The sequence below is a fragment of the Embiotoca jacksoni genome, unplaced genomic scaffold, assembly GCF_022577435.1.
Source record: "Embiotoca jacksoni isolate LCO1_2020_lvr unplaced genomic scaffold, fEmbJac1.0.p SCAF_77, whole genome shotgun sequence".
In the NCBI taxonomy this organism is placed as follows: Eukaryota; Metazoa; Chordata; class Actinopteri; family Embiotocidae; genus Embiotoca; species Embiotoca jacksoni.
In genome coordinates, this window is record NW_027185433.1 from 535,880 (window position 1) to 545,828 (window position 9,949).

The window sequence follows — 9,949 nt, forward strand, 5'->3', positions numbered from 1 at the left end:
TGTCATCTCGAACTGTCTGTCTGTCACTTGGTTGCGTTCAAGTGAATCTGACAGTATATTTAGGCCATGAAACCAAAACTAACTGCTGAAATAGGTTAAAAAAAAAACAAGATAAATTGCAGGACTGCAGAGACTTTGTGAAACACCGGGGTTCATTTCATTCATCTCGGTTGTAATTTGGTTTGGTTTTGTCGCAGAAGTTGTTTCCAACTTGAAATATATTTTTTGTTTGTTTCGGTTTTTCTTTGTTTGAGGATCTTTTTTATTTGTTTTATTTTTACTAACTTATTAATAGCAAATCTTCAGATTCACAATCTCTCCACACTAAACTGCATATTAATTCATATTAATATAATATTAATTCATATTAATGTGGTAATTTAGGGGCATTTAAGGTCGAGTCTGTGTTTTCCAGCATATTTCTACACACACACACACACACACACACACTCTCTCTCTCTCAGGTGGCACCGGTTGTCTGATACAGATTCATCAGGTTGTGACGTCACGAAACGTATCCGGTTGACACATTAACAGAAAATCCAGTCAAGAGTCCGCAGAGGTTCAATTATCTGCGGCTCAATAATTAACTAGCAGGTTAAATATAGATGCAGAAGTGAGACGCAGCTCGGCGGAGGTGAAGGAGAACTAAGAGAGCGCGCGGAGAGGTAGAGACGACGGGAGGTTTCACTTCAGGCTGACCGGACGGGACGCAGGAGCACGAGCACGAGCCGCCGCAAGGTGTTCTGGTCTCGAACCGGACCGGGACCGGAACCGGAAGACGATGGAGCTGCTGCCGTGCCTGCTGACCGGCCTCCAGACGGCGGACCCTCAGACTCTGTACCAGGAGTACTCCGTGAGTGGCTTCAGGGTTGTTGGTTGTTTTGGTTTTTGTTGTTTGTTTTTTTTTCAAACGGAGTCACGTTCACTTCAAACGGAATAAATTCACACGAGAAGCTTCAGAGTTGTGAAAATTTTTTGTAACTCTTGAGGTTTGTCAGCCGCACGTTTACGCAACGTACAAACGTCTGCGTGTTGCAGCCTCTTTCACGACTCTGGGTTTTTTTTTTTTACATTTGATCTGTTAAAGTGTTTCACTTTCCTGGAAAAACCTGTCGGAGCTGATCTGTCTGCGGTTTTTATTCAAATGATCTGCAGCCGATTTAAAATCTATGAAACACGTCACTGAGGTCATGGTTGGTTTGTGTAAAACATGCAAAACGTCGTGGACACCGGAGGTCACGTGGCTCTGACTGGTCAACAACATTCAGGCCGATTGCGCGAGTGTCTTAAAGCTGCAATACCAGCGAGCGCCACTAGAGGTCGGCTCCAAAAAGCCTCCGGCTCCATAGACTCCCATTCAACTTCTCTCATCAAATCCAAAGTGAATAAAATGTGTCCATCAGTTATCTCGGTGTTGTTAGCTAAAGTCACTCCTTCTTATTAGTTTTCTGGAGGTCCATCTGAAAATAATCCCTCATTCATTAGAAAAGAAGATTCAAGAAGACCTGTTTTTGGGGGCGTGTCTGTTTGATTGACAGGCCTGTGGTTGCAGTCATGGTTACAGCTCCGATTTTCAGACGATTCCTTTTCTTATTCAATTAGATCGAACGTTTTGAGGCGTCTTTGTTTTCCATTTATTTGCATTAACGTGACAGAAATCTGTTTTCCGTTTTTAAATCTAATAAAAACGTAGCAGCAGAACATCCGTGATCAGATGTATGGTTCGTGTTTACATCACAGGACAGTGAAACTGAAGCTGCGGCCGCTGACAGATAATAGAAACGGGCAGGAAATAACCTGCTCGATGGTTCGCAAGCTTTTTCTCGCTTTAATTTTAAACCAAAATGCGAACACGCACACACACTCCGGTTTACAGGACGTCAGGGGACTTAACTGCACAGAATGATTTCCCACCAGAAACAACACAAGTTTTCTATTAACTGCAAAAAATATCAATAAAGTAATATGACAGGATTACCATAAAACAATAAAACTGGTAATAAAAACAACAAAAAATGAAACTTTAAGAATGAAAACCACAAAGTTCATTCTTATTATAGAAGGTCTCACTCTTAACATAACCTTCACTTCCTGTCCCCACAAAACCTCAGAGAATCAATCAACATGAGGGAGCTTTTACTTTGAAAAGCCACAGTTTGAATGCTACTGTTTTTTTTGTTTGTTTTTTTATTGGTTGTTACTTCATGAGTCAGCTGAAGTCAGTTAGTTGGAGCTTCCTCATCATCAGCTTCCTCGTTCCTCCTGATTTCACACACACGCACACACACACACACACACACACACACACACCTAGTTTGACTTGATTTAAAGGTGGAGCTCCTTTTCCTGACGTCGTCTCCATAATCTGACCAACACTGATCGTCTGACTTTTCATGTAGCGCCACCTTCAGGTCAAAGTTTTAGCTGTCTGTTGCTTTGTGCATGTCTCTGTGTGTGTGTGTGTGTGTGTGTGTGTGTGTGTGTTCCAGGTGGTGCGTTCGCTGTCCTCCTCGTTAACGAGAGAACTGGGTTTGACCTCTGAGGTCGGAGCTCTGAAGGAGAACATCAAGAAGAACCGATACAAAGACATCCTGCCGTGTAGGAGAACCTGAATGTTCTGTTTGAGGAACCCACTGATGTTCTCTCACCTTCATTCATTCATTCATTCATTTATTTATTCATTCATTCATGTGAATGTCTCATCAGTTAATTGTGTGTGTGTGTGTGTGTGTGTGTGTGTGTGTGTGTGTGTGTGTGTGTGTGTGTGTGTGTGTGTGTGTGTGTGTATGTGTGTGTAGATGACCAGTCCCGGGTGGTGTTGTCTCTGCTGACCTCCGACTCGGACTCCGACTACATCAACGCCAGCTTCATCCAGGTGAGCTCCTCCTCTTTGTCGTCTGTTCAGTCTTCATATTAATGAATGAATGAATATTAATTATTAAAAATAAACCCTCGTGTGTCTGAGACTCGTCCACTGAAGACAGTTTCCCGTTTCTTCTTCCTGTTTATTGGTCTGTATTAAACTGCTGCTGCTGTAACGCCGGTGTTCGTCCTGCAGGGGGCGTCGTCGGGCTGCCGGTACATCGCCTGTCAGGGTCCTCTGAGCTCCACGGTGACCGACTTCTGGAGGATGATCTGGCAGCACGACATCAAGGTCCGACGAGTCCACAGTTTAAACTCCACGACTTTTCAAAATAAAATGTTCCTACGGAGTCACTGGACTCCTGCTTCTTTCATTTACTTTTATTTTGAACTGAATCTAAAATAATCATTTATTTAAATCGGATTTCATTTCAGTTTAAAATCCTGAAACATCTTCCAGTCCTAAGGAGGAGTGATGATTCAATGATTTGATTTGTGAACTTTTAATACTTTAAAGAACATCCTTTTTATTTGTGAAGGAGCGTTTTTAACGTCTGACTCGGTGTTTCAGGTGATCGTCATGGCCTGCCGGGAGGTCGAGATGGGAAAGGTAAAAAAAATAAGACATTTGAGTCGGATTTTGAATTTATTTTGATTATTTAATTTTTTTGTCTTTTGTTGATTTTCTTTTTTTTTTTTTATATTTCATTGCGTTTTTGTACTTTTTCTGTTTCATTTCTTTGACGATCTTTAATTTGAACATGATCAAAGTAAAAGATGTTTGATTTTTCTCCTGTTTCCTCAGTTTAAATATCTCTTTTTAAATTTAAATGTTGTGTATTTCTTTGTCGTTAACTTGTTTCCATAAATCCAGACTTGTTTCAGAAACCTTTTAAATCTGAGTTTATATTTTTTAATTGTTTGAAACGTCGCTCTGCAGAGGAAGTGTCAGTGTTACTGGGCGGCAGCCAATCAGACGGCTTCGTTTGGACCGTTCACCGTCACCAACGTAAGGATGCGAAAACTTCCCTGATCAATAATTAATCAAACGGATCAATAATTCATGAATCAGAGGAACGAAACCTGCAGGATTTAAAGTGTTAAACTTTGAGACTCCGTTGGACTTCCTGTTGTTCCTGTTTGTCTCCAGCAGGGGGAGACGAGACCCAACGAGGACCTCGTGGTTCGAACGCTCAGTGTCTCCTTCCAGCAGGTGAGAGGTCACATGACATCACACCTGCTCACAGGGTGGGGGGTAGTACTCTTCATCCTCTTCCTCGTTCTCCTCCTCGTGATCCTCCTCCTCGTGGTCCTCTTCCTCGTTCTCCTCTTCGTGATCCTCCTCCTTGTGGTCCTCTTCCTCGTCCTCCTCCTCCTCTTCCTCGTCCTCCTCCTCCTCATGGTCCTCCTCTTCCTCCTCCAGACCGTCCTCTCAGTGGTTCAGTACCAGTTCCTGTCGTGGCCCGATCACGATGTTCCCTACGAGACTTCAGGACTTCTGGACCTGCTGGAAGGAGTCAGGAGGAGACGAGGAGCCGACACCTCCCCTCTACTGATACACTGCAGGTACACACACACACACACACACACACACACACACACACACACACACACACACACACACACACACACTCACACTGAAACACACACACACTAAACGGCTGTTAATTCCACATCATGGTTGCAGCTTGTTTGTGCCAGCGGAGCAGATCGCAGGTCAGATGGTCATTAACATTCAACAGAACACACACACACACACACACACACACACACACACACACACAGAAGCAGGAGGTGGTGAATATGCAGCAGGTAACACCTGCTAACGATGACACTGTTAACATGCATGCTGCATCTGTTGCTGTGTGTGTGTGTGTGTGTGTGCGTGTTACAGTGCGGGCTGTGGGAGGACAGGAGTCATCTGTGCTCTCGACTACATCCATGACCTGCTGGTTACCAAGGTAACACATGGAAACACATCGCCGTGCGTCAGTGTCGAGGAGTGTATGTGTGTGTGTGTGTGTGTGTGTGTGTGTGTGTGTGTGTGTGTTCTGAATCATCTTCATGTTTTTCTCCTGTTTTTTTTCATCTTCTGTAAAATAAACTGTAGCTCAGAGAAGAAGTGACTTCCTGCTTTATTGATCACAATGATATTATTGATCGTATCGATCAGTGACCCAGTTCTCTACTCTGGATACTCTGTGAGGTTCTGATTGGTCCTGACTGATATTGCGTTGTTTGTTTGTTTGTTTGTTTGTTTGTTGTGCAGCAGATCTCGGCAGACTTCAGCATCAGGAAGGTCGTCCTGGAGATTCGGAGACAGCGACCGTCCGCCGTCCAAACTAAAGTAGGTGTTCAGAGGTTCTTTTAAAGGAGAAATCACTCCTCTTTGTCCACCAGGGGGCGCCGGAGTCGGTCGGCTTTAGACGGGACGAGTGTTGACGGCTTTAAGAGTTTTATTTTAAAGCGGAACTCTCTCAAAGTGAAAGAAAACTTTTTTTTATCTTAAAGTTTTGAATAAAAAAGAAACTGTCGGCTAAAATTAATAATTTTTTTAATATTTAGTCATTTTGATTTTCATTAATCATAATCTACTTTTATTTATATTCATTTTTATTTTATTGAGCTGAAATTTTGCCATAAGAGAATTCAGACTTTTTAGACTTTTATCTCATAATTTTAATAAGATAGTGAAATTATTTGTCAACATTTAGAAAAAAAAATTCTCATAATTTTCACCGTTTTATTTGAAAATTGTGACTTTTCATTTTGAGCTCGTACGAACATAATTTTTTGGGATTGTGACTTAATTATTAACCAAAATGACCGAAAAGAAAAAAAAAATTGAATTGCCTTATTCAAACTTCATACTTACTATAAATATTGTTTTTCATCATGATTTACTTCCACAAGCGGTTTAAATTATAAAAGTAAATTCCTCCTACAGGAGCAGTATCGCTTCATCTTCACGGCCGCCGCCTGCATGTTGGAGCGCTTCCTGCAGCCGGCCGGTCGGCGGCTCTCCTACAAACTGGGCGAGGTAAAAAAAAAAAACAACAACGTCCAGACGACCACAAAGTGTTAAAGTTTTGTTTGGAGTTAGCGGAGGGAGGAAGTAGGATGAAAGACATCTGCGCGAAACAGGAAGTGGTAACGCTCACTTCCTCAATGTAAATTCTGGGCTGCAGGCGGTTTTAACAATCAGATCATTCGGAGCGGAGAAACACTGAGATGTTTAGCAGAAAGTAAAGTAAAAAGTGGAGGCGATGGAGGATTCTCGCTGAGAGGTAGGACGTGTTCGTCTTTTATAGACTTGGACTTTAATTTTCTTGTTTACGTCACTTATGGAGTCGGGTTTTTTCACCCGGTCTGAATGAATTCTGCTTTCGTCTCTCGAGCTCGAAGCGACGACTCGTTCGAATGTGACTCCGAGAGAAGAAAAGGGAAACAGGTTTTGTTTTTTTTCTCCTCGGCGTCATTCCACAACTCCGGCTGCGTCTTCAGATGACGATCTTTATAAATTCATGGCAGCAAATTCCCTTTTGTTTTATTCCAGTGAATCAAAACCAGCCGAATTAAATCAGTTCAGTTTCTCCCTCTATGCAGACAACAGGATGATTTACCTGCGTCGGATTCGGTCTTTTTTGCTCAAATCATGATATAAATCAGGAGCTCGGTTTCAGTTTGTGTCGCTCATCAATATCTGAATAATCGGACTCGTCTGCAGCGAGCTGTCGGAGTTCAGAGGAAACCTGCAGATTCTCTGATCAACTGAAAATCGTTCTTTTTCTAGATGAAAGAACCAGAGAAGGAAATCTCAACAGGAACTTCATCTTTCAATAGGTACCTGTCTGTCTGTCTCTCTGTCTGTCTCACTGTCTGTCTCACTGCCCGTCGGTCTGTCTGCAGTCAGAGAGACAGACAGGATGTTTCACCCCGAGGCGTTAAATTAACACTTTCGCACCTCCTCTGCCATTTTTCCGTCCCCATATGTTACTGCGTTACCATGGAAACCGAGCAGAGCGAGGGCGCGAGAGGAGGAGGAGGAGGAGGAGGAGGAAGAAAGTAGAAAATAGAAAAGCCAGGGGAGAAGGGAGGAAGTGAATAAAAAGAGAGGAGAAGGAAAAAGAAAGAGGAGAGGATTAATAACAGGGAGGAAAAGAAAGATAAAAAAGAAAATTGAAGATTATTTAGAAGAGAAAAGGATGAAGAGGAGGAGGTGAGAGGAGGAGCTGAGGAAGGACGAGAAGAAAACATGATGACGATGAGATTAAAAACAGATCAGTAGTTACTTCCTTTATTGTCCATCTGGTTGAGCCGCTCTGATTGCAATCAGGGTAACCGTGGCAACTGACTTCCTGCAGAGACATAAATGTTCGGCAGGTCGCACGCTGATCTCAGTGCAGCCGGTCCTCAGGTGCGCTCTCAGTCCTGCAATGCATCATGGTCCATGTAGTCCAAGACCTGGTCGGTTTATAACGAACCGACTCTCTGAGCGAACTTCTTCTCTCGCTGCGACTCTTTTAGTTCTCAGCTTTTCTTCTCTCTTTTATTTTGGTGGAGAAGAAGTGGAAAAAAAAAAAAAAAAGAGAACTTCCTCCTCTGTGATCTCTCCTGCGTCACCACTTCCTGTCACGTCACCTGATCTGAACGGATAAACTTTAATGTTTCCGTGTGTTTCGACGCTCTGTTACCGATAAAGAAAGAGTTCAGGTCGTAGAGGGACACAGGAAGTGGTTAGCGATGTTTATTAGCTTTGTTTGTTAGCTTTGTTTGTTAGCTCTGTTTAGCAGGTCAGTTAGCCACGATTAGCAGCTAACGTTCGCTCGTATCTCTCCGCGTGAGCAGACTTTCTCAGCAGATCGACATGAACGACACGTACGCTGTGGTCAACAAGCGCAAACAGCCCCACCCACCCCCGACAAGCCCCGCCTACCCGAATGTAGCCCCACCCACATCCAACAGCGGAAGCAGGTAATTTTTTTTCGAAGCTTTCAGTCTCAAGTTTTGGTTTAAATCAGCGCATCGTTTCCATGGAGAACAACGCCCGACACGTCTTGACGACGACCCGGTTCTCCCGTTCCCAGGTCGCTGCCCCTCTTCCATCACTATGACAACGACCTGGCGGGAGCGGCGATGGCGGCGGCTCCCATCTACAGCATCGTCCGACCCCGAGTGAAACCGCTCAGCCCGCAACACTCAGCCACGCCCATCTACGACATAGCGGCGCCGGCCAATCACAAACCGGGGGAGGAGCTAGGCTACCACCTGGTGTCAGGTGAGAGGAGGGGGAGGAGGAGGGGGAGGGGTGATGAAGGGGTGAAATCATAGAAGAGATGAAGGTGTGAACTGACTCTTCTCTCTTCCAGCTGAAGCTCTTTCACCTGACGACGATGACGACGATGACTACGAAGACATGTCCCAGTCGTTCTCAGACACGCCCACTTTCTGCTCACCTGGTAGCATCGGTCAGTAACACCTGTCCTTCTTTTAAAGGAGCAGCGCCCCTCGCTTCGTTGTCCCTTTCTTCCTCTCTGATTCTTCTCCGAAACGTTCTGGTTCGTGAACGCCACAGAAGCTAACTCCTCCTCCTCTTCATCGTCATCTGCAGAGATGTCGTCATGGAAACGCTTCGATATTTGTTGAGAGAATAAAACTCGTCTAAAATGTCACCGACTAAATCGTGATTCAAATGTCTTAAAATTAAACCAAAAGACAAATTGACCGACGGTCCTCCGCCATTAAATATTTATTTAACAGTAAACATCACATTTGTTATTAATACTTAATTGGATTGGATTAAAGGAATAATTTATGTTTATTAATATCTGCTTCTGTAAACTTATCTCTTCTCTGGACTCATGTTTTCTCTCTCCGTGTTACGTTTCAGGGTTTAACTGTCGTGTTCAGAAGCCCAAAGGACCCCGAGATCCTCCGGCTGAGTGGAGCCGGCTGGAGAGGTGAGCCGGTTGGACCGGACCGGATCGGACTGGATCGGACCGGACCGGATAGGTGCCTTTTAAATCTGTGAAGCTGTTTGTGTGATGAGATTTAATGCTAAATATGTTGTTTTTTTTGTTCTAAGTGCGGAAAAGTGCCTAAGAAGGTTTTAACATGTTAATTATTTTTAAATAAAATGTCTGAAAATAAATCTGAACGCATCTTTAAATCTTTTTTTTTTTTTTTTTTTTTTCATATCAGCGACGGTTTTATTTTGTAAAACGTTAACAATGAATTATCTACTCTGTCTCCGTCGTGGAGATCTGGGAAATCAGAGTCTTTAATGACCTTTAACTTTGAGTTTTCCTACTCAGCAGTTTTAATTTGGAAATTTAATTGTGCAGCCGTAAATATTTATTTGCATTAAAAAAAATATTGAAATATTCCCGGTAAAAATATATTTTATTAATGAGTAGAACTTAAACTTAAGAAGAGGAAAAGCGGCATTTTATTAAATGAAAAACAAAAGTAACCTGTACAAACGTCTTGTGGAAAAACCACCTTGATGACATCACTATGACGTCATCAGGGTGTTACCTTCCTCCCTCCAGAGGATGTGACTCAGTCCTCCTGACGACCTGTGAACTCACCTGGTGACCGCAGGTAGTCTGCAGGTTGAGTCACGCAGTTCCACAGCCGACCAGCAGGAGGCAGCAGAGCAGCACCGAACACCAGCGGGAGGACCGGAGACATGACGGCGAGGGAAAGACACCACAGAAGAAGAAGAAACGGGAGCAGGTCAGAACTGAAGAGAGTGAAGAGGAAGAGGAGGAGGAGGAAGGTGAAAGTTGAGAGAGTGAGTGTGTGTGTGTGTGTGAGATGTATTACTCACATTGTGGGGACCTAAAGGTCCTCATGAAGTTAAAACCATCAACTTTAGAGTGAAGCTGGTTTAAAGCTATAAGTATCCATGAAATGAAGTGTGTGTGTGTGTGTGTGTGTGTGTGTGTGTGTGTGTGAGTGAGTGAGACAGGGGGACTGTGACATCATCAGATCTGAATCGGGTTACAAAAAAAATGAACTGATTCAACACACACACACATACACACACACACACATACACACACACACACACACACACAGA

The 9,949-nt window shown here is 43.5% G+C and overlaps 1 protein-coding gene across 2 annotated transcripts; it reads left to right on the top strand.

The window, feature by feature from the left end:
• The first annotated feature begins 376 nt into the window (after positions 1-376).
• Positions 377-9,016, top strand: ptpn18 (protein tyrosine phosphatase non-receptor type 18). 2 transcript variants are annotated; one of them, XM_069177722.1, is made up of 16 exons: positions 377-856; positions 2,493-2,601; positions 2,802-2,878; positions 3,062-3,157; positions 3,437-3,475; positions 3,806-3,874; positions 4,016-4,078; positions 4,289-4,431; positions 4,760-4,826; positions 5,135-5,212; positions 5,813-5,905; positions 6,659-6,708; positions 7,714-7,839; positions 7,953-8,143; positions 8,235-8,333; positions 8,756-9,016. In XM_069177722.1, the coding sequence occupies exons 1-16, from the start codon at positions 785-787 to the stop codon at positions 8,827-8,829; spliced, it is 1,446 nt and encodes a 481-aa protein (XP_069033823.1). In that variant the 5' UTR covers positions 377-784; the 3' UTR covers positions 8,830-9,016. The 2 variants fall into 2 exon arrangements, with proteins under 2 accessions (XP_069033823.1, XP_069033825.1); XM_069177724.1 differs by having other exon boundaries at positions 770-856; positions 5,138-5,212.
• Positions 9,017-9,949: the final 933 nt, after the last annotated feature.

Bases quoted from the DNA above. Each gene is read 5' to 3' on its own strand.
- ptpn18 (XM_069177722.1), top strand. From the start codon at position 785: ATGGAGCTGCTGCCGTGCCTGCTGACCGGCCTCCAGACGGCGGACCCT. The intron at 5,906-6,658 runs GTAAAAAAAAAA...TTCTTTTTCTAG, and splicing joins TCTCCTACAAACTGGGCGAG to ATGAAAGAACCAGAGAAGGA. The intron at 8,144-8,234 runs GTGAGAGGAGGG...TCTCTCTTCCAG, and splicing joins AGGCTACCACCTGGTGTCAG to CTGAAGCTCTTTCACCTGAC.